Source organism: Sceloporus undulatus, chromosome 5 (assembly GCF_019175285.1).
Source record: "Sceloporus undulatus isolate JIND9_A2432 ecotype Alabama chromosome 5, SceUnd_v1.1, whole genome shotgun sequence".
In the NCBI taxonomy this organism is placed as follows: domain Eukaryota; kingdom Metazoa; phylum Chordata; class Lepidosauria; order Squamata; family Phrynosomatidae; genus Sceloporus; species Sceloporus undulatus.
This window is the reverse complement of record NC_056526.1, coordinates 117,134,748-117,159,618: the sequence shown is the minus strand read 5'-3', so window position 1 is coordinate 117,159,618 and position 24,871 is coordinate 117,134,748. Positions and strand designations below refer to the sequence as shown.

The following is a 24,871-nucleotide window of genomic DNA, read 5'->3' as shown; positions in this document are numbered from 1 at the left end:
TCAGGGCCTGAACAGACAGGCCAAAATAAAGCTAGTTCAGGTCATTTTGGAGGCATGCTGTATAAATGACACATGCATCTTAAGAGGCCAGAAGTTGCACCAAAGCTGTGCTTCACTCCTTAGGACTGGAACATGGCTTTGGCATGGCTTCCAGCCTCTTAGGGCGCATGCATCTTTTAAACAGCATACCTCCATAGTGACTCAAAGCATCTTTATTTTGGCCTGTCAGTTTGGGCCCTCAGCCACTCATTTGAAAAGGTCTACTCTGAGGCTGACCAATGGGACTCAAAGCTGCAAGTAAGAATACAAGTTAATACTTGCCTTGGGACAGTCATGATTGAGACCTCAGTTCCTTTAAAGAGAGGGAGGATCTTACTAAAACCACAAAATACAACCGTCAACTGAAAATGTTTAGAGAACTTGCAACCCAAACTTTTAATGAACTTATTACACTATACTTGAACATGATGCATCATCACCTGTTCTGGAGATTTATTACCACGAAATAAAATGAAGAACTTTTCAGGGAAACATGCATTTATTGTTAAGCATTTGCAGTGGAAATCAACATTTTTAAAATGTGTATTTATTTTAAAAAACTGTGTACAAAAGTGTTGTGTTTTTATTCTTGAGACAAACACCAAGGTTGCATTCCAGCCCATTCATTTTTTCTTATAATAAAGTGAAATGCTCTGTGAAAAGCTCCCTCCAAATATCCTTTGTCGTCTTGGTCAAGGAAAAACAAAATCCAACACAAATTGGGAGGGAAAAGAGGTCAGCAAGGATCTTCAACAGTACTCTTCTGAGAGATGCCCTGTGCAGAGCATCATGTTGCAACTTTTATGATAGGCTCTTTACAGTACTTTTGATCTTGTTGGCATGATTTTGAATGGCTACATTTCAAAACTATTGGGTAGATTTCCTGCCCTCTCCCTTTCCATGGCAACAGAGAAAATGGCTAACCAGACAGAAGCATTACAGTACAGCAGATATGTAGATCACAATGTTTTTGTCTTTTAGGAATGGATTCAGAGCTAATTAGAATAAAACGAGAGAAGTGAGCAGTTAAGGGCACTTGAACATAAAGCTCTAAGAGCACAAAACATAAGATTGGGTCGGTTGAGTATAGTATGTTTTCATTTGAGGTGTCTTTTTTAAAAAGCAGACAGCCACCACACAATCCTACTAGGAGCACCAGTCTGCTTTCAGTGTGGATTTGGCTCAGACTGCAGCTGAGTGAATGAGTGAATGAACCAGTGCCTCTGACAAGGGTACTCCATGCACAACTGCTATCTCTGCAAAGGCAGTACCTGAAGTAGTCTTTCTTGGCATAGATGAACAATTGTTCAACCAGCCTCAGCCACTTTTTGATACTTCCTTCACTGTGAATTTTGCAATCACTGTGCTAACGCGCACACACACAAACACACGTCCAACACATTGTGGCCCCCACAGCCATAATGTATTTAGATAAAACTGGTATTTGGCAAAGATGTCATGATTTACGGAGCCCATACATACAATCCTTTTGCTTTGCCGCTAGTCTTCTTTCAGAGAGAGCCAATACATTAGGAAGAACTGCTTATTTGACAAAGCAGTAAAGACACACTTCATCCAGCTCCAGGTCCATCCACTTTTAAATTATAAAAGGCAAGACATGTTGCCTTTCCCTTCCAAAAGACAAGGTGCACATTCTGCAACATCTTTTCCGTTCTATATACTTGGGTTTGCATAGTTTACTCCCAGACAGAAAGTTCCTTTCAATCACTCGGTTTCTCTTTCCAAACAAAAGTTGAGGTTTCATATATCAGGTTATTTCCAAATACACCAAAACAAAAATGTATACAAATAATTCACTGTTCAAAAAATGTTCATGAGTTTAAGTTGAGGTCACATGCTGCTGAAAAGCCTTGGATTTCTACAGCACAGGTCAGCTGGAATGTAAAACACTTTTGCACCAATCACTACTTCATTTGTTAACACTTTCAACGGCAGCTTGACACATGAAGAGAAAAAAATGTTGTGTTCCATCAAGGATTTTAGAAACCCAATTTCATATATAGAATGTTTTTGGCACGTAATGAAAGTTTGCTGAAGCTTATGACAAGGGGAAGGGCATCTCTTCTGCCTCACGTCTGTGAAAGAGTCAGATTGGGGTTATCTTTAGTATCCACTGAAACAGACCAGTTACAGCCATGTTGATTAATTTACTATATACTGGCTATTCTCAGTTCCCTGAAACAAGAATCTTGCATAATCACAAACTACCAGCAACCATGAAAATCATGTAGCCCAGCCTCTATTCAGTGCAGGATCAGCTTTAAAACTGACAGACATTACAGGAGCAATTATGTGGAATACCACACAGAACATGTGAATTGTGCAGCAGATCCTCTTCCCTGAACATACAGGCCACAGCTAAAAGGGGGATTAACCTATATTTTAAAAGAATAATAAAGGAGCAAATTAAGATCCACTGAGTAGTTATCATTGCCAAGGTAAAGCCCAGCTGCAATTAGATGGATTGTGGCAGAATGTTAACCCTATTCAGCTCAATTACCTGTCCACTACTATACACATATCCAGTACCATTTTAGTTAACAATTCTTACTCAGATTAGCATGTCCTTACTCCACCTTCTCTGGCGCAATGGCAGAGCCGCTGTCTTTACACTAGAACCATAAAATGGAAAGCTACCATCTGTAGTCATATGCAAATTCATTTTACATACACACACTATAAAGATGTTCTGTACTGAGCAATTAGCCAAGGGACGAAGGTATAGCAATGTTAGCCTAAGCTTTTTCTCCTGTGTTCAAAGCCTTACTAGTATCATTTGACACAATCATAGAAAGCTTTGCTAGAAAGATCATCTAGATGGTAAAGCAAAGACATTTTATCTCATCTAGTTACTTCCAAGCTCTTTCCTTTAATAAGTTGCAAAGAACAAGGAAAATGTAGTCTAGCAGCCATTTACATGATTACCACCAGGGTAAACAATGCTGTAGATGAATTCACACAATATAGACCATTTTTAAAAAGATACAAACACAAATGGCAGATTGCCAGAGTTATCTTGGTCCTGGCTATTATTTAACAAAAACTTTGTCGAGCAGCAGCAGTTTGTTTAAAAAATAAAAATAAATATCAAGGAAAGTAAAACAAAAATCACATTTCCCTTTGGCATCTGAAAGTGATTTACATGACTGCAAGATAAACCACATGACTGCATAAATAGGATGTGAAAAGATTAGTGTTCCATATTGCACAGATACAAACTACCATGTCTTTTTCCATCTGTGTTGTAAATAATTTGATTCTATAGATAGCTCAGATATATTGCAGAAGAGACTCCTGCATTAACAAGGTCACACCAAACTTTCCTATACCTCTTTGTTGCAGAATCCTATCAGTTATGTAATCTGAAGGATTAGCAAAAGTGATTTAGACCTGAATCCAATTATTAATCTCAACTAGAACAGATCTTTTGCAACAATGGACTTTATGTAGTGTTACACTGCCAAATTACCATTCACTCAATAGTTCTACATCAACTAGCATTCTTATTAGGACTAATGATTGGATTTAGGCCTTAGTACACTGACTGCTCTTCAACCTTTTTTTAAAAATGGACCATGTAAACATTCCTACCTACAGTAAAGAAGGTTGGGAAGGGCGGAGGAAGCAACAACCTTGTAGATTTTGATATTCTCACAACATGCCCTTATATCACTGCATTTTGCTCAGACTAATTCTTTATGCAATTATACTAACAACTTTTAACAAAGTTATGAGTATTTGGACTTATAAAAACAAATGGGACATTTTAGTTCTCTCAGAATAAATAGAAAGATTGGCTATATGTACAATTGTTTTAACAGAAACAGCAGCCAGGAAGAAACTTCCACTGGTATTTTATCTTATGTACAGTTAAAAAAATCCAACAAGACTTCCCAAGTGTCAGATAGGGAAAATGAATACAAGAGGAACTTTTAAAACTCTCCATAAGCAACCTCTACCTAAAGTTACATCCAAAGTAAAACTAGGACACTATTGCCCCAAAACTGATTGCATCACAGCAAATACTAAAGGAAAGAGATGGCATTCTCGGTGTTAACAGAGAACCAGTTCTTCTCGTTGAATTCATTCTATCCAGAATTTATTGAAATAGGTTTGATTTCTGCATAAGAAACAAAAGAGCAGCTCCACTTATTTGTGCTATGTCCAAATATACCAAACCTTTATACAATTGTGTAGAAAGTACAATGGTTGAAACACTTTTACTGGTTATTCAAAATATACCACTTGAAGTGGAAAACTAGGCTACTTTAAATGGCACATACCCACAAATTCTGGAGAGGTCCTAATGTGATACTGTTGTTGTGTGTGCAGCTGAGTAAGAGCTGGGGGGAAAGGAAAGCATATAGGATTGCTACTCATTAGATGGTGAAAACATTTCTGAGTAGGTCATCGTTTTGATCTAATGAGCACATTTGGAAAATCTTAGGAAAAAAGTTACAAGAATGAATACTCAAGTACTTCAAATGGACCTCTGTTCAATTTACCCTACTTCTTTTAAGTGTAAAGTACAAGCATGCAAATATAAGGTCAGTCCACAGGCACGTAGGATCCATGTTAAAAAAATGGCAAGGTAGCTGGGATGAGTGACATCAACAACTGATGATTATGGACACAATCATATGTGTTCTGAATAAATTCTTAAAAGTCAAAATCCTGATGCAAATTCCTGCTAGTCTTGGTCACACTGCTAACACTAAAGTAGGCATGTTGTCCCCATTGTTTTAGCCAAGCTCAAGGAATTTACAATATTTAGTAAGAAAAAATTAAAGTATTTCCCCCCCTCTTTTAAATTTACACAGACGTTTAATCAGCTTTATTTACAGAGCAGTTTTCTTTTTCAGTCTCCAATAGTGCCTAGATAGCATCAGGCAAGAATGCCAGTTTTAAAAGGGAATCTATATAGAAACCTAAAAACAAGAGATGGTGACGCTCCTCAAGAAGGGGCAAGCTGGACTACAGAAGCAGTTTTCTACACATGGCTCAGTTACTCAGAAGTAGTTCTGTTGCTGTCTCTACATCCCAGGATTTTGATGACAAGGCCACTATTACTGCGTTCTGCAAAGACAAAAAAGTTACGGAAGTCAGAATTACACCTGTTCTTCATACGAACTCAACGGCAGCACAATGAAGTTCACACATTAGTTTGAGCACAGCTAAATCAAAGTCAGCTACTCAAGAGAGAATTATATATTAAACGGAACCCCAAGAAATATTTTTAGTCACAACATAATATAAATGGATTCTGACAGAACTTCACCTAAGCAAATGGGGGAGGGAAGGGAAGCAGAGACAATATCTTAAGTAAGCAGCCTTTTAACCTGAAATCTATAACACATCTTCTCTGAGTTGTTGAAATAATCAATACTTACCCTATCAAAGCCCATAGCACAAAGATTTTCTATCTTTTTGGTGTATTCTGGACTAGAAACGGGAGCTCCAGCATACACATGTGCCCAAAGCCGAGCTGTCTGTTTAAACATTTCTGGATTTTGTTTGTACTATACCAGAGAAGGAAAGAAAGATAAGCAAATTCATACAACTATTCAAATTTAAGGACAATGTTTATATTCAGACTGCCTCAAGTTTCCCTCACAAAGGATCTTTTTCACAGCTGTCATTATCTTGGCACCCATCTGGGATATGTATGCCTATGTCAAGAATGGGAAATAGAGGGTCTGGGGGTGACACGTTTCCCTGTCCCAGTTTGCATCTGCCAGAGTCCCCCTGCTCCTGCCGAATCCAGTGCTTCACCACTGGTATCTCTACCTATTCAAAATCTGCAAAATAATGATACCTTTATTGGACTAACTAAAATGCACAATATACACAGCCCACACTGAGATCCCTTTTGATCATCTTAATAATAAAAGCAACATCTGAGACAAAATGTATACCCCATGACTCTAACATCGAGGCAAAATAAAAAATCAAAATGAAGCTGCTTCTGGCCGCTTTGGAGGTGTGGTGTTTACATGATGCACGCCTCCAAAGCAGCTGGAGGCTGCACCGAAGCAGTGCTCCAGTCCTTAATACTGAAATAAACAGGAATGCCCATCATCACTTTTGTTCTCCTGTATGATTTTTAACATCTTTGACTGATGAAGAAGCCAGTGAAGCTTTGAAAAATTGAAGGATGGGTTTTTTAGGGCCCATAAATGTATCACTGTTTGTGGATTTTTTATTTTATTTTATTTTGCTGTATGGCCAACATGGCTACCTGGATACGTTTCATGTCTACCTAGTTTACTGGCATGTTCTGCATGTGGCTACAAGCTGAAAAGCAGGTTCACAAAGCCATTATGTACACATGCCCTTTGAAGTTCACACAATAGGACTGACTTCTAAGAAAAAGGGGAAAAAAGCTTCTAACACCACAAATCTCATTTTAAAAAAAATTACAGATTCCCCAAACTGTGTAATTTTTAAAACTTGGCAACTGAAGGAACCACTTGGGGCAGGGATGATTGGTCTTCCAGATGATGTTGGACCGCAGTCCCCAGAAACCCTAGACAGCACAACCAACGGTAAGGATAAAACATAAAACAACAAGGATAAAACATAAAACATAAAACAAAAACATAAAAAAATACTTTTCACATCCTTCGTATAGAAGTCTTTATGTGAAACACTTTGGAGAGACAATTTTGATTTTAAAAAGTGGATACGAGTATGACTTTGTTGGTGCATTTATAGAATATATTTTTTAAAATGGTCACTGTAGAAGATTTTTATTTATTTTGGATATGTACTATCACTCTGGTGATACCTCATTTTCAGATATTCCCATTGTCTAAATCCAATTGCTAGTCCTAGCCAGCATATGCCCTTTGAAGCAATAGAATTAACATAAGAGTTGACTTAAAATTGAGCAATTAACAAGTTTACTTTAACTGGGACTCCCTATTAGATTTAGGCCCAAGTGTGTATTCACTATACAGTGCTCTGAGTATAAATACTTCCTTGACTTGTTTTCTACAGTTAACAAACCAAAGCTTGCGAAAGAGAAAACTTGGGAGAAAAACAGGGTTTACAAACAAAGAAAATGACAATCTCCCCAAATACTGTACCTGATTTGCCACTACTGCATCTTGGGGATCATCAGGTTCTGCAGCTGCCAAGAGTGCTTGCAGTGATAACAAGACTGTCCTTAGAGTCATTGCTGCAGCCCTAGAATACAAGTTAAGAAACAAGATGAGTGGAGCTCATAGCTTTTTCCTCTATATTAAACTATTAGCAGAAAGAGAATGATTCACATATCAAATAGATTAACACCAATGTGCCTATGATGCCGTTAAATGTGTAACTGTATGTTAAATAATTTTTGCCTACTATGGTACTCAATCAGCTTAACCATCAACAAAACTGTGCAGCAAAATTATTTATGACATTTCTTCTATATTAAACTTTTCCCTCTATATTAAACTATTAGCAGAAAGAGAATGATTCACATATCAAATAGATTAACACCAATGTGCCTATGATGCTGTTAAACGTGTAACTGTATGTTAAATAATTTTTGCCTACTATGATACTCAATCAGGTTAACCATCAACAAAACTGTGCAGCAAAATTATTTATGACATTTTGCCAACTGTATAAGTCACATATGGCTAAATACAAAAGTGAAACACAAGCATACATGATGCATATTTTCACACTGAAGTTGAAACTACAACTCACTTTGCACTAAAATGCTAAAACTATGGTTGGATTACATCAATTTTAATACTGCAGATAGGGTCTTCCGTGAGGGAATGGCTCACTACAGAGAGGGTGGAGAAAAATCCCTACATAGAAAACTATCAGGAGCCCTGGTGACACAGTGGTTAAACACCGGAACTGCAGCCACTCATAGCCACAAGGTTGTGAGTACGATCCCAGGCAGGGCTCCGGGGTCACTCAGCCTGCAGCCTTCCGTAGGTCGCTAAAATGAGTACCCAGCTTGTTGAGGACAATTACCTTACACATTGTAAACCGCTTAGGGAGTGCTTAAGTGCATTGATAAGCGGTATAGAAATGTACTTGCTCTTGCTTTTCTATCATACTAAACACCTTCTCCTTGATGCCAAATTTTCTATGCAGAGAGAATATTCAACCATGTGACCCCCATTTTCAGACTAAAGCAGTCTAAACCCTCAATGAGAACTAATCCAGATATAGGTCTATATACAAGCAATCCATTAATCAAAACAGTTAGCACTGAATTCAAAACTAGAATTACCCATAGACCCATTTTATCACATACCAATTTGGCTAAATCGTTCCAACATGCCAACTGTCAGTCTGACACAGTGAAAAGAAATAATCTTTCCTGATAAGCAAAAATTGTGCCCTTAGTTTATGTTTTCTGCTCTTTTACTTTTATTCAAGCTACAAGAAATGCATTCTAGATTACACTACTCATGATTTAAGAAACTGTGGACAGAATGATGCAAAGACTAGGAGAGAAAATCATTTTATTAGTAACGTCTAAAATGTGATAAAATCTTAGGGACCATCTAAGAATAACTATGTGTTACTCCATAACATAACACAGCTATATAGAACAAACTGTAAACCTAAACAGAAATCAAACAAGCTTAATATTCTATATCCTTCCATGAGTTAGCTCCATTTAAACAAATGGTTTGATAATGGAAGCACTTCCAGGATACTCTCTTTCCCTCTTGTTCTTCACACCTTCCGTTCCTATTTTTCACTTACCATTGTTTGCCATTAAAATTATCAATCTATGATTCTTCTCTGTGGTCTCTGTGACTCACACATATGGGTCTGCCTGTCTACAGAAAACATTTGGGATGTTCTATAGCGAAGAAAGCATCTTTTGACTGTGGTACTGCCTCCTCTATTGCACAAATCACTATTATTTCCTCCAACACACCTTAGTTTCTTTTCAACTCCCTCTCAAAGAGCAGTGTTTTGAGAACACTCCATCAATTAGCTGAATATTCATTAATTTTTTCTTTTTAAAAAAGTTTTTTTAAAAAAGAGAGATTCATGATATAATATCTCTTTATTTCTTCTCTCCTTGGTGATGCTGCCATGCCCCAATATAATCCCAAAGTTTCTCTTGAAGTAATACACTAAATGTGGTGTGAATGTGCCTCTGACAGATGGTGCACGCCGTGGGGAAACATCACTTTGTTTGAGCATCACCTCCCAGAGTAGTAAAAATGGGCGGTAAAATTATATGCCAAACTTTGAAAAAACTTGAGCTTTCCTCTCAAAGTGTTTCAGCAAAATCAAAAGTCAAAACTAGTACCATTATGAGGTCTCCTCCCACACCATCTCAGCAAATGCCCAATTAATATAAAGCTTTAATTCCTGTTACAACCAACAGGACATGGTATCAAAAAATTTCAGTCACATGGCAAAACTGGTATTAGTCATTCTTTGATAGTGTTCAAAGACAAAGTGTTACTGAAAGCTCTCCCAACTTCAATACCATCAAAGACAAAAGTGTCAAGGTGATTTTGATGGAACAACATTGGGTTTGATCATCCCTATCAGGTCATGGGTCGAAAGACTTAAAAGTACGGTGATGAGATCATTTACAACAGTCTCTGAGGAGACAAAGAAAAATAAGAAACACAAATAAAAGCTGAATTCAGTGGAAGAAATCCTATCCAAACTTCTCTTGGTTTTACAACTTCTCAAGCAGTCTCCTGGTGGATCTATGCAGCACTAGTGTTCCACATAAGCTCATTTAGGCCATAAAAATATAGACAGTCTAAAATACACTGGACTTTTTCTATAATAAAGCAACTACATAAGCTCACTACCAACACTAAGGTCTCCGGAACCAAGCCCACAATGCAGACCTCCTCTGTTAGGTGAGCAATATGTTTGATCCAATTGGGAGGATGTGGCCATGGAGAAACCTATGTCTTCTCAATTTTCTTAATCCTGGAATGTACAGTGAACCCTTGGCATCTGCTGGGGTCTGGTTTCAAGACCCTTGCGGATACCAAAATCCAGGGATGCTCAAGTACAATGGTGTAGTAAAATGTCGTTTTCTTTTTGGATCTTGAACAAAACAAAAAAAATTCTTTCAAGCCATTGATGGCTGAATCCAGGATGCAGAATCTACAGATATGGAGTGCCAACTGAATATTCATCTCCCTATAGATGTACCTGAACTAGTGAGAGGCATTACCAACACTGCTCCAGATCCAGGTTTAGGAATTACCCCCCAAGCTTGTATTAGTCCCCCCCTCTCCCTTTCAAAACATTGTGCCTAGAAACTTGATTGCAGAACAGTTCATAAGAGCAGGGAGATGAGATCCCTGATTTATGCAAGTTGTTACCATTTGGATGGTCCTTGGTACTCTATGTAGTCCAAAAATAATTGGAGAAGTACTACAGTGGCATCAAAAGCAATGTCTCCTTGGCTACAAATCTTCAAGAATCAAATTCTTAGCTATCACTGTTAAATCAACTGGAGTCACACATACATTTGCTCCATCAGCAACAAACTGTTACCACAGTGGCATTCATCATCTCCATATAACTTCAATCAAAATCAATTCAGCTTCTGCCTGCTCTCTTCACTATGCCACAATAGCCTCTAATACATATTACAATGTCACCTTCAATGCCAGCTATGATAACCAATAATCTAATCAGTACCAATACATATAACTACATGATCATTCTCCACAAGAGTTAATGCATTGTTTTTGTGGGTTTTTAAGACTTGTGAAGCCTTTGATTTCACAAAAATTAGTACATTAAAAAATAAAGATCCATCTAAGGAAGAAAACCACCAGTCTCACATAATTTGCTCAAGACAATTTTGTTGTTTATGACTCTGAGTCTTCCTTTCTCAGCATCTCCAGACAACTCACTGTTTTCCCACAAGTACTGGCTGCTAACAAGCACCAATCCTCCACTGGATGATGTAAAGTCCTTCTGAGACAGAATGGCACCAGCACAGGCACAAGAGACACAGAAACCTAAAGAAAAGTGCATAAACACAACCTTCAAATGGATACAGATCCAGTCTATAGCTCTAATATCTATTCCCATGCTACCATCTTTGTTACATATGGTGCAGCAATCACAGCAAACTTCCTTCCTACATCAAGGAAAATCACTACAGATTCTCTTCTATCATCTTCTGCCAAATTCTATCAGAGTAGACATGGCTCAGTGCAGGCTTAAAAGTTGGCAGCATTCCACTCCTTCTGAAAAAGAAGGCAATTGACTAGACGGGTAGCCAATTTTACTTAATACATTAAGTGGCTATTTCATTAAGGATATCCTGCTATCAGGCTTGCAAACGCTCACAGGACCCTGGCTTTGATTCATCAGCCTGAAGTTCATTATTTGGTAGGCTAACAAATTAACACAGCACATCATTCCATTCACTGAAAACCAGAAATTTTGGCTTGGGCAATACCCTTCAGGCAGCATACCTGAGTCAGCCAGCATGGTAGTGGTTTGAGCACTGGACTAGGACTCTGGAGATCAGGGTTAAAAACCCCATTTGTCATGGAAACCCAGTGGATGACCTCAGCAAGTCATATTCTCTCAGATTCAAAGGAAGGCCAAGTCACCCCTCTCTGAACAAATTGTGCTAAGAAACCCCCATTGATAGGGTCGCCATAAGTTAGAAACATCTTGAAGACACACAACAAGCATACCTGAGTACATTTAGTGGAGCTTTCACCATACATACATTTTACTTTGTTTTGATGAAAAGAGTTTATTCAGCACCGAAACAAATGAAAAGCTCAGTCACGACAACAAATGCTTGGACATTAGCTTAATGCTAAGGTATAATATTGACCGTGAAAAAAATAGAATCATTCTCAACAGTCTACACACACCAAGGGTGGCAACTATAGGGAGAGGAGAAATCATTTCCACACTTATTCCCCCCCCCCCCAGATCTACAGGGCACATGACTATAAATTGCTTCTCACCACTCCCAGAAGGTGAAATACCACCCCCCCTGCACCAAATGATACCCAGTGCAAGAAAGCCACTAAATTTGGGCACTCAGTCTCTATAAAAGGTTCACCATCACTGTTTTATGCCTACCCTGGAGCACAAAGGAAAGATAATCATCTGAACAACAAGGGATACAAACTGACAAAATTCTACTCCTGATACTTTCTAGTACTGTACCTAAGAAAAATGGTGTATACTAAATGTTTGAGACATCAGCATGAAAACCTCCAACATGATTTTTATCCAAGCTGTTCTCCCAGTTTTTTTTAAAGAGAAGACTGGTTTAAACAATCATGTGTTTTGTTTTATTGCCTACCTGATTCCCAAGATTTGCAGCAGAAGACTAACTATTGCAAGTGGAAGAGTGAGTGGCTGCAGCCAAGCCAACAAGAAGAGAGCCAGGGGACAGCTTTTTCAGTTGGCCTTTGCTGGTCTATGTTTCTTTGGAAATGTTTCTCCTCAGAGAGTAGGTAATGCTAGCTGCTGTAAGATTCAGACGAATTCTTGACCAGAATCAGCAGGAGTGAGATACAAAGCAGAGCCAATTACTTCCAGCAGGTCCATGAATACCAATAGGACATCTATATATTGGTAGTTCTCGGATGTGCCAACTGGGAAATGAATATGCCCTGGATGGCCTCCCTGAAAGAACAGGTGCACAGCTTGGGAGTCCTCCTAAATCCAATTCTGTCACTGGACACCCAGGCAGATCCCCCATTTTGGAAGGCTTGGCACCAGCTGCAGACTTTCTAAAACAGGGATAACATAGCCACTCATACTCTGATAATTTCCCAATTAGACTGCAGCAATGCCCTCTACTTTGAGCTGCCCTCGTAGATGACTAGTACAAAATGCAGCAGCTAAAGCACTCAGATGGAACATGCACAGAAACTATATAACTTTCAAGTAACTGCTCATGCTGTCCATATACTTCCAGTCTAACTTTGAAGTGTTGGTGATGCTATTAAAGCTCTAAAAAGCTTGCAATCTCAGTGCCTGAGAGCATGCCCCTCCTTATAGAGCGAGCCAGTATGGCATAGTGTTTTGAGTGCTGGACAGCAATGCCAGAGACCAGGGTTCGATTCCCAGCTCAGCCATGAAACCTACTGGGTGATCTTGGATAAGTCACATGCTTTCAGCCTCAAGGGAAAGCAATAGCAAACCTCCTCTAAACAAATTGCCAAGAAAACCCCATAATAGGATCGCCATAAGTCAGAAAAGACTTGAAGGCACACAACAACAACAACTCTCCTTATAGATGCCTGCCTGAGGATTGTCATTTGTTGAAGGCACCCTCCTCTATATCCCACCAATGGGGCCAATTCACTATGGGCGAATGAAGGAAAGGGTTTTCTTTATTGGGTCACTATGGTTTGGAATATCCTTCCAGTAAAGCCCTCACTGACATCAGCACTGACATCTACATATATGCAAGAGTTTAAATTTGCTTAAAATGTTTTAATTGGTTTTAATCTCTTTTTTTATCTTATCGTGTTGTTGTTTATTAACTGTTCTAAACTGCATAAATTGTTTTTATTTTATGTTCTCCTGAGCAATTTAGAGACAGAATAACCTCAGAGATCTGCTGTTTGGCCTCTCCATTGCCACACACATTTTTACAAGGTACACCATTGATAATCTGACCTAATTCTGCATCTCTGCCAGACAATCCGTGAACATATTTCAAGATGAGGATTTCAAGACTAGAAACCCAATGAACTCAACGGGGACATGGATTAGAACAAAGAACAACATCCCTGACACCCTTTGTTACGAGATTGGGAGCGATGTTCCCTGCACCCTTCCCCAATTTGTGGTGTCACTATTGGTAGAAGTGGTTGAATGTGAGGGTCTGAAACCACCATGGAAACCTCTCCCAATGGAGTAAAAGGCCTTTGTGACACTGCTTCCAAAATTGTGAGCTACAGTAATGCTGGTGAATCCCCAATCACTCCTCCTGAAACAACCACAGGATCAGTTCTTTGTGGTGCTAAGACCAGAACTGACACTCCTTCTGTCAGCAAATGTTCTGAAGAACCCAAAGGTAATTAATTGCTGGGAATATCAGGTTTGATGTCTTCAGGCTTTTACTTCTTTTTGTGCCACTTATCTGTGGTTTAAAGAGATTATATCGCAACCAAGATATATTTTAGGATCAGCCAGGTGTTAGTGGATTTGGTTTATATAATGGATTGGGTATATTATATAGACTTGACTGTAAGTCAACCTCAAGAATAAGTCGAGGGCAGGTTTGGGGGCCAAAATTATGGATTTTGACATGACCAATGGACAGGTAAGGTGTAAAATTTGGAGGCTCCTTCAGTGTGTGTATGTGAGCTGCAAGAAGGAAGCAGCAATCAATACGAGTCTTCAGTGTTTCAGCCTTCACTCCCGCAACAGCAAAGTGTGCGAGTGCAAGAAGGGTTATTAAACCAATCATCCAAGGATTCTATCTGCTTGGCTCAGGACAAAAAGAAACTGCATGGGGAAATCTGAAAGAGTGCTATCAAATTACCATACTGGCCCATAAATAAACCAACCTAGGATTTTGGGGTCAATTTTTGGACATAAATTTTTAGACTTATAGACAAGTATATATGGTATATCCAGTGACAGCTTCAAAAACAGTCTGTCTCATTGTGGTTTCCATTTCGACAGAGCAAAAGCAGATTCCACAAGGGATCATTTCAAGGGCAACCATATCACAAGATCGAGGGTGCTGGAGTTGAAGTAGCCCTGGGCAGAGCTGGAGGATAAGACACTGAGGTGCTTGGCATAGATTTGTTCCTGGGTTGCTGCGCCTAATGCATGATCCCATAGGAGTGCCTTTAACCTCGCTTCTGTATTTCTTTGGGTTTGTGGAATAAAGACTTGGCAGTGCCCAAAGGAGTGCACATTACGCCCTTCCCCTAAACAAAGGAGATATTTTTTTATGTCTAACCTTCTCAGGGATTTTGCTGGAACACTCCATACACTTCTTAAAGGCCATTATGAAGGAATTTTAAATCTACCAAATCAACAGTCGGTGAGGCAGAACTTTGGTCAAATATGTCTGAAGTCCTTAAACCAACCAGAGAGAATAAACATCACCAAAACACTGAGAAATACCATATCTGTTAAAACATTTATTTATTTTATTTGTATGATATGCTGGAATATAAATGTTTGTATGATGTGCTGAATGTTATAAACAATCCCATTGTCGAATTTACTGTAGTAATTGATCAAAAATAGTAAAAATGCTCCATGAGGATTTGACAACGCTGCTACTGTGGCAGACAAAAAGGAACTGCCGTGTTAGGTAGGAAGCATGTCTGACAGGTGGACAGGTGAGTGGGCAAAACACTTGCATAACAGTTCCCGAAGGTTCAAAATGATGCACTGCGCAGGCGGATAACCCATTTATGTGAGTCACAGAGCCCACGAAGAATATCAACTTCATTGGGACTTTGACAGATTCCAGTACAAGGCAGGGGTGCTCTAAACAGAGAAGAGAGCTCTGTCAGTGCTAGAGACTATGGTTCAAAACACACTGAAGAAACAATCCAGTTTGAGACTGCTTTAACTGCCCTTGCTTAGTGCTAGGGAATCCTGATAATTGTAGTCTATTGTGGCACCAGGGCTCTGACAGAAGGTTAAATATCTCCCAAACTACAGTTTCCTGAATTCCCTAGCATTGAGCTAGGGCAGTTAAAGCAGTGTCAAACTGGATTATTTCTGCAGTGTGTTTTGGACCTATGTCACAAATTCAGAGAATAAGTGCCCACTCATTAAAACTCACACAGGTGGTTTTTTTAAAGTTTGTACACAAAATTTTATGTTTGCACACATAAAAATCCTCCAGAAGTTGACCACAGGTGCATTTATCTCAGAAACTGACAACCTCAGCCTATACTTACAGATTCCAAAGATTAGTAGGCATGTGCAATCACATCTGTGTGGCTGAATCAGTGTCAAGTCATTGAGAATTTCAGCAGGGAAATCCAGATCATTACCAACAATATCACCATAATGTACCACACAAACAGGGTGGTATCCAGTCAAGTGCTTTTCACCACCTCATGCTGAACCATTGGAAATGAGGCTTTACCAGATAGATTTGCCTCATTACAAAACATCTCCTAAGGCTCCAGTTTGCTCAGTTATTCCAGCTCAATGCCTCATAAATGACACTTCTCAAGCAGGCATGGCAGGGGGTTGGACTGGATGGCCCTAGCGGTCTCTTCCAACTCTACGATTCTATGATTCTAGGCCTTTCAACCAATTTTTTGCATGCAACTATATTATCGTTATATTTTTCTACAGAACCGCACAGTGCCCATTATCACAAGTGAGATGATCATGGGACACAATCAGTGTAGACTATCTTCATAATTGAGATGGCCCTCTGCTACATGTGTATTCTCCTCTCCCTCTAATCAGGAGGGTACTTTCAAATATCTAACATGACAATGTCTGGTGTATTCTGGTGACAACCTGCTCACCATGGCAGATGCGATTTGTTCCCCTCATGCTGATATCAGGATGAATTTATAAAGGCTCCTAAACTGGGTAGATCTGTTGAGTTCGCCAAGGGGAAATGAAGTACTCAACCTGCAGTCCCTAAGACTGACTATGAGGGCGATAATTCTATACCAGCTATGGCACTGAAATATTGAGCAGAAACTCTTAAACCTAAAACATCTAAATCTTTATCATGTCAAGTGGAAAATACTCTGTAAATTTCTGGAATCAGCTTCCATTTTCAACTACTTCATTACTCATTTCCTTATTTTCAACGCCATTTCATGCAACACCTCCAGAAAAAAGGTTTTCTCATGCATCTTTAAGCACATTTAGCAGTACTATCTGTCCACTCTGGCTTTAAGGATGCCTCATCTAGTCCTATCCCTAAGTGAAGACATTTCTGTAAGGAACACGTATCGTTATATCAATATCTATATATTACATATCATTCAATTTACTACTCTTTTATTAAGTTTATCTGGCATATGTGTGTATGTGCCTTTAAGTCACCTGTTGATTTAAGTGCCGCCATAGGGGATGATGCAGGCCTGCTGTCCACAGATGCTCAAATCCGTGGATGGCAAGTCCACAGATAACAAGGCCCCACTGTACTCAATATCTGTAACGTTCCTTTGATTCTCTGGATGCTGCAGAGGAATAAATCACAATCATATGGGTTATATAACATTTTATAATCATATAACCCATGTGATTATTGATTATTCTTCTGTATCATCCAGAGCATGGAAGGAGAAGTACAGTGCTCCCTCGGGTTACGAAATTAATTCGTTCCGCGGCTAATTTCGTAACCCGAAAACCTTCGTAACCCGAATTGCCATAGGCGCTAATGGGAAAAAAAGCCGCGGCTCTGCCGCGGCTCCATTTAAAACAGCGCCGGCGTTTTTTCGTAACCCGAAAAAACGTTCGTAACCCGAAACAATAAATCCCTATGGGATTTATTCGTATCCCGAAAAATTCGTAAGCTGGGTAATTCGTATCCCGAGGTACCACTGTACTAGCACACAAAGAAAAGGAAGTGAGACTACTGCCAAAGACACCCATTCAGCTCTCTCATATGTTCCAAACATTTTGCACAGGCACAGGGAGGCCCACATATGTAAACTGGCCACGCAGAGATGACCACCAGAAGCGATCTCCTTTTAACAGCAACCCAGAACTACAATCTGAAATCACTCTGAAATATTTTCAAAAGCCATGGTCTGTAGGTTAGCACTGGCCATAGCTTGTGAATTCAGATTTTCACAGCAAACAGTGCTTGCATGAAAACTAAGAAGTACCAGAAATAATGTGAAGGAGACATTCTAAATTGCCAAGATATTGTTTGGTTTCATTTAGAAAAACATTTCAAAATTTGTAAAATAAAAGGTGATAATGAGCAGAGATCTCTTCAGTCACTGTCAGTAATGGCTATCAAGCCCTAAAAAAATGTAACTTATTTAAACTGCTTCTGCAACAGACAGCAATCCAATTGTATGCTATCCAATGATATTTTCTAGAATTTTATGCACAACCTTACCATTGATCTTTTAGGATATCCAAACAAATAGCCCCGGTGACTGAGCTAATATTAGGGTGCCATATTTTTGTGATAAACCGCACCTAGAACATAAAAGAGAAATTATCGTTGGAATATGTAGAATATGTGCTCTACCACTAAGCTACTGACACATCTCTAAAAGGGAGAGGTTTAATATCTTTGCTATAAGAAAGTAGGTGTAAATATCAGTCAAGTTACCTGACTTATCTGGTGAACGAATGCACCATGAATACTATGATACAGCAAGACTGCAGAACTGACCTCTTCTCTACTATTTCTTCGTATCAGTCACCACAGAAAACAGCAACTTTTACCTGCTTCAAGAGTGACTATAAACCACCAAGAATATACAGTTTACCGCTACAATAAAAATTTATCTCTAAATCAGGGTGTGAGCAAACTAAGGCTTCTCAAATGCTGCTGACAAATGCAACTTCAAGCATTCCTCACCTCTGACTGTGCTGGCTTGTATCAATGGGCACTACACTCCAACAACATCTGCAAGGCTGCATCTATGAATTCTCGATCTAAACATTTCTACTATTATACGTCAAATACTAAATGAACAATCTAATAACAACAAAGATCCCCCAGAGAGCAAAGGGGGGAAAAACCTTTCACAATGAGGTTACTTCAAATACAAAGGTTTGCCTTTGCCTGTACATCTTTTTGTGATCAGAGACCACTAACAGAAAGTAATTACAAATTAATTATTTTGTTTTTATCTGTAAAAGGATCTGAGTGGTGGGCAACAATGCATCAACAAAACGTCTACCACGCAGAAACAATCCAGGGAGTTCTTCAAAGAATTATGCTCACTTACCTTGGGAGGATTAAATGGATAAGTTTCTGGAATTTTTATTTCTAGTTGGTATCTTCCTCCTACAAAAGCCAAAAACACAAACATTATAATTTCTGACAGCAGCTTCTTTTCAGAATATCGAATCCTCAGGGAAGTTAATCAGGTAACATTTAAAGTTTCATCTTGGAAATATAAGTAACAGCTAATTTAATTTCAGGAAGAAGAGATCCAAATAGCAAGGCTTTTTAACTTTTATGCTTTCATGTGCAAAAGTTATTTGGTAGTGTAGACAACAACATTATAATAATATTCTGCCAAAATATTCAACTCTTTTTCTTTGTAATATTTCTAGCTTTTAACTCCTAATTAGAGGGAGACCTTTCCTCTCATTCTTTGTAAAGCACCATGTACTTAGATAGAGAATCCCCCTCCTCCTGTCATGGCTCTTTCTTTCCTAACTGATCAAACTGACACATGGCACAACCAATGAAGAAGTGTCTTTATTTCAATGAAGTAGTAGCTCTTTTGAAACTGCACCAGAAGCAACATCACAGCAAAAAATATGCACAAGAACAAATTATAACCATAATGTTAAATACTAATACTTAACTAATAACTGCCTGTTGGAGACAGAAAATACAGCAGTTAGTAGAGATGAGCTAGTACTGCCAAACTTGCCTTGGATTGATACAGGAAGTAATACGACTTCTTTTGGGATTGAAAAATAATTGCAAGATCTTGGAACATTTCCCATTATTGTGTATAAACCCTTTCTCTGCAGTTCTCACCAACCCCACTGCTGCCATTGGTACATCTTCCATACCCTTTTTTGTCTATAAAGCAACAGTGGCACAACTGCATGAGGAAAAGGCAAACTTGTGCTGCCTTAGGAAACCAACCTCCTGAGGCACCCAAACATGCTGCGTAGAAGCACCTCAGAGAAAGAGGGGAGAGAAGAACAAGCACCATAGGGGGAGATGTTATCTGAAGTGGAGCTGATGCCAATTCAGTTCAATAATTCCAGTGGGGCTGGGGAATGAGGGATTCTGTTCAAGCTTTCCTGTTTGAAATAGGCTTTTATGAGGGCCCCAAAGTTCTTATAGGAACCTGGTGTAAGAACACTTTTGACAGTAATGTTATAATTATTAAATATTTTATCCCTGAGAATAAAAAGAAGAAATTGAAGTTTTAAAATTGGATGGAATTCTATAAATACATTACAAAAAATACATTAGAAGAGTGACAGTGAGATTTGTTAATATATTTAGTTTGGAAACAAAATGTTTGAGTTAGCAGTACAACATTCTTTGGAACAAACCTAGGGGGAAGAATTTAATTGTTTCAAACAATGAACGACAGTTATCATCATTTTGTCTCATTCCTCTGTTTAGGTTTCTTGAAATAAATATTTTCCCTCAAAGATCTTGGGATTTCTAACCATCCTTCCTCCTGGGAGAGACAGATATTTTCAACTACAAATGAAAACTTGGGATAACAAAAGTGGGTTCAAGTCTGAGCTTTTCAAAGATTCATGAAGGGCATTCCGTGGTCTTTTCTAGGCTACAGCTGTCTTCTAGAGAACAATTTTGATGCTTACACTGGAGCTTGGCTTCAATGTTTTATGCTGTAACTCAACAGATGTCCCGTTCTGCAAGCTACAGTCAGGATCAAACTGTTCATTTTATCTTTACAATGCATCCTGTTCTGTTCAACCTGTAGAGTAGGCAGTGGTGTGCAAGATAAGAAACTCAAATGCAGACTGAATAGTTTTTAATAGTGAAAATATTGCAATCAGAAAATAAGAACCACATATATCCCAAGGGTGGGCAAAATGCAGTCTGTGGGATATTTAACCTCACCCAAAAAAATCTGTCACCAAACTACTGAATGCAGCAGCACAAGTGCAAATGACTTTTAAAGCAAACTCCTTGTTAATTACCCTGTGCAGCTGACTAACATAGTCAATTACTTTGTCCATTAGCAATCAAGCAGAAATTTTGGTTTTGTAAGCATTTAAAAGCATTTCAAGTATTTTCCCAGTCAACTGGAATAAGACATCTTTAATCTGATGCTTCTGCTGCCACTGTCTGTGCTACTCTACAGCAAGTGAAAATTTTATGGCTTCTAATTTTTTATTAAAAACTATTCTAGAATAAACAGAACTTTGATACCTTCATTTATTCTATAATAAATTAATTTTAATCCTACATTAAATGTAATGAATGCAGCAATATACAACAAATTAAAGACAAATTAATATTTGCAAATAATAACTCTTGTAGTGGGTTTGAAGATCTCCCTATTGCCGCATGGCCAGAAGGAGGAGATGTCTGCCTGCACAAAATATGTCCTCCCCAGTATACCATCTTTACTAAGGATTGAAATAACATGCAGGCATTTGGTTAACATCTCCAATTATTTTTTTTTCTCCTGTTCAGTTTGTAACATTTTGCCTGATGAAGAAGCCCATGGAGCTTTGAAAGTTTGCAACAAGTATATTGTGCATTTCAGATGGCCAATAAAGGTATCATTGATGGGTTTTTGTTTGCATTTGTTAAATGGCCAACACAGCTATTCCTGAATGTTTTCTTATAGAGGGTGGGCAGACTTTATTCCTTAACATTAATTTCTATCATAATTAAAATCATATATTTAATAAATTTATAAGAAAATGACATCATTTGCTGCCCGTTTCACATATTTAAATGTGATTTAATCAATGTATTAATTTTATTTTTTTTTAAAAAAAAAACATTCCACAGAGCTTATCTCACTTTGCCTTTGGCCACTGGTCCTTTGGGAGGCAAGCCTCAAGCAGTCAGTCAACCAGAAAAATGGACCCCAGTCTCATAGAGATTGCTACCTCAATGGAGCCACTGCCTTATGACACATTACTTCTATATACAAGAAGTGTATAGTTCTATATATATTGTCAATTCCATGTGCAAATACACTTTGTTCTAAATGTTCATCTCATTAGGCAAAGAAAGGATGTTGATTTTATTAACTGAAGAAAGAAAAGCCACATAGTTGGGTGTTTTGTTTTGTTTTGTTTTTTTGGTAGAAGTACACAATCCTAAAAGTACATTCTATATTAACTCATAGTTTGGCTATATTCAAAAAATATGATTAGTATTCTATTACTGTTAATCTCAGTGGTACATAAATGTAAGGCCTTCTAGATGTATATGAACTGCAGCTTTCTTCAACCCTATCCATCAGAATTGATGGTCATGAATAATGGAAGTTGTAGTCTAACAATATCAGGAGGATCAGATTTCAACAATCACATTGTAAGCAATAGTAAAAGAGGATAGCAGTTGTTCACTCAATGGAGTTTTTTCCATAGATATGACCACCTCAATTCTTCACTGGAACAGTAAGGAACAGTCCCAAAATAATGGTGACTAAGACAGTGACTGATGTGCTGCAGAGGTTTTGGGTTTGATCCACTTTTGATGGTGGAGTTCTGAAAACACTAGAGAGTAGGTGAGCATTAGGTGTGATCCAGAGAATGTTACAAAAATCAAAATGGACCAAGATCTTTTGAGTCCTCTGAGGTAAGGTCAATTATTTTCCAGCTGGACTTGGACAACAAAGGAACAGATTGCTTCCATGATTCTCTGATTGGTTGTTTGCGAACTCAGATGCTGGTGACGCTGTATTCGAGCACTCCATCCTCCAAATTTTATAGAAGTAAGGCATTGTGGCAATAACCCCATTCATTCAGCCTCAAGTATAGCCAGTTTGATCTAATTCCTTCAGTTTCCAGTCTGCCACAATAGCATACTTCTGAAATAAGAGCAGGATGCTGAGAAGTAGGTGGGCTGTGCGAATTCACAGGTGACCACTCAAACCACCACAGTTACAGGCAAACAACCTATTTGTTGCCTTTGTGGTGTTTGTGATTCACGTGGATAAGTCTGGCATATTAACTAATCCAAGCAGGTGGTAATGTCAAGCTAGCACTGAACACAGTATAGTACACCCGCAAAGAGGCATCTGTTTCCACTTGAGCATTTAGTCCAGAACGCTGAATAAACTTTGATGACTGCAACCATGTGGTCACATTATCGATTTCCAAAATCAGCACTCCTTTCATAAAAGTAACACTGCCACATCACAAGTGGAACTGGCTTTTTGATCAGCTGGTGATGTAAGTCAATGGTGCAAGTAACCCAGTTAGCAAAACATAACAGTCCATAATCCTTCAAAGGGCAGGTGTGGAAATTTATCCAGCACCCTTCAAACTGAAAAGGAAATATGCTCAAAGATCAAGATTGATAAATTAGACTAAAATGATTGAATAAAAATGTTCCTGTTACTCTATTACATCTGATGTTCCTGCTGAGGCAGCTAGAACAGAACTGAGGGAATAAGACTGAGCTGCCTATAGCTATTAAGTGACATTACTGCCAAAACACTCCTAGCTCTAAGAACATTCTGAGATCAGTGTGTATAGGTGCCCATAAGTGACAGAGACCCCCCCCCCAGAGAAAAAGTGAAAGAAACAGCATTTCCGCTTTTAAGGTCTGGCCAGGGGTAGGAAATAGATTATCAGTACCTTTACTAAAGAATGTTTTACACAATCATATCTAACACAGGTGGTCAAGACCAACTGAAGGGGTCTTGGTGGCACAGTGGTTAAATGTTGGTACTGCAGCCACAAGGTTGTGAGTTCGATCCTGCACGGCTCCTAGGTCCACTCAGCCTTCCATCCTTTCATAGGTTAGTGGGGGGCAATTGGCTTACACATTGTAAACCGTTCAGGGAGTGCTAGTTCACTGACAGATGTTTAGAAATGTACTTGCTATTGCTATCTATAGGCTCTACTTCATGGTTTGACCCTTTTTTCATAGAACATTTGTAGGAACCTATTGTATGACATTCTGATGGTGATTTAGCTGGACTTTTTACTAATAGTTTGGAGACAAAGACTCACAGTGTAACCAGGGTGCTAGCATGGGGATCATTTGGTACCAAGGTTAATATCAAAATGGATAGCTCTCCCACTTCAGGTGCCAACAGTCTTCAAGGAATTGTTACACTTTCCCTTTTCAGTCAAGAGACTCCCTGAACCTGAGCAAGCAGCTGCCTGCTACTCCTTCAGAAAATAACTGAGCAGGAGGACAGAAGCAATGCCCTGAACATGCTTCAATATAACCATCCTATGAGCAAATAAACTTGCTAGGAAGATGGAGAACCATATTGGATGGACCAAATTTCCACCTCATGTCCTCCAAGACAAGATGTCATCAAAGGGCAAAGCCGCCACCCCCTTTCTCATCCAGTGTCTGAATAAAGCATTTTGTGAACAAATCCTTCCCAGCACTTTCCTTTGGCCAAGAATCCAATTTTGCTTCTCTTCCTTCTTGCCTACATGGGGAACAGTGAGATGGAGCAAAGTGTTGTAAGCTGTGTGACCTTTATGAGGAAACTCTATGGGTTATCACAATGATAAATACAGTCCGTCTTTGCCTTACGTGGGGGATCCGTTCCGGATCCCTCCGCGTAAGGCGAATTCCGCCTATGCTCGAGCCCCATTGGAAACAATGGGGCTCGTGCGCGGCGGTGCGGCGGCATGGGGCACAACGGGCGCGCGCCCATTCAATTGAATGGGACGCGCCGCCCCTTCTGCCCTGTGCGCGCCCCGCGGCTTGAGCGCATATGCTCAAGGCCGCGTATGGCGCGCCCGCGTATGGCACAGGCGCACTGTATGGAAATTCCGTGTGTCCTCCCCAGATGTAAACCGGGGGGCTTCTATGGGCCAGGTATCAATCTTCTATGGACTAGATTGGTCTTGTGGATCATAAGTCTCCCCTCCTCGCTATAGTAATCCACTACTTTCTGAAAGGCCATCTTGCTAGGTGATAGAAGAAACCAGTATTTTGATTTTAAGCAGACACATCCCTGAAACAATAGCTCATAGAAATGAAGATTTGGCCATCTCTATTTAAATAAACCATGGA

At 39.1% G+C, this 24,871-nt stretch overlaps 1 protein-coding gene across 1 annotated transcript in view; it reads right to left on the bottom strand.

The window, feature by feature from the left end:
• Positions 1-519: 519 nt before the first annotated feature.
• The window catches only part of UBE2K (ubiquitin conjugating enzyme E2 K), a 47,837-nt gene continuing 23,485 nt past the window's right edge, over positions 520-24,871 (bottom strand). The window contains exons 3-7 of the mRNA XM_042468026.1: positions 18,924-18,982; positions 18,080-18,162; positions 7,149-7,248; positions 5,451-5,579; positions 520-5,136 (exon numbers count right to left, since the gene is read on the bottom strand). Of these exons, the coding sequence (XP_042323960.1) occupies positions 5,062-5,136; positions 5,451-5,579; positions 7,149-7,248; positions 18,080-18,162; positions 18,924-18,982 (446 nt within the window). The 3' untranslated portion in view covers positions 520-5,061. The remainder of the gene's footprint in view (positions 5,137-5,450; positions 5,580-7,148; positions 7,249-18,079; positions 18,163-18,923; positions 18,983-24,871) is intronic.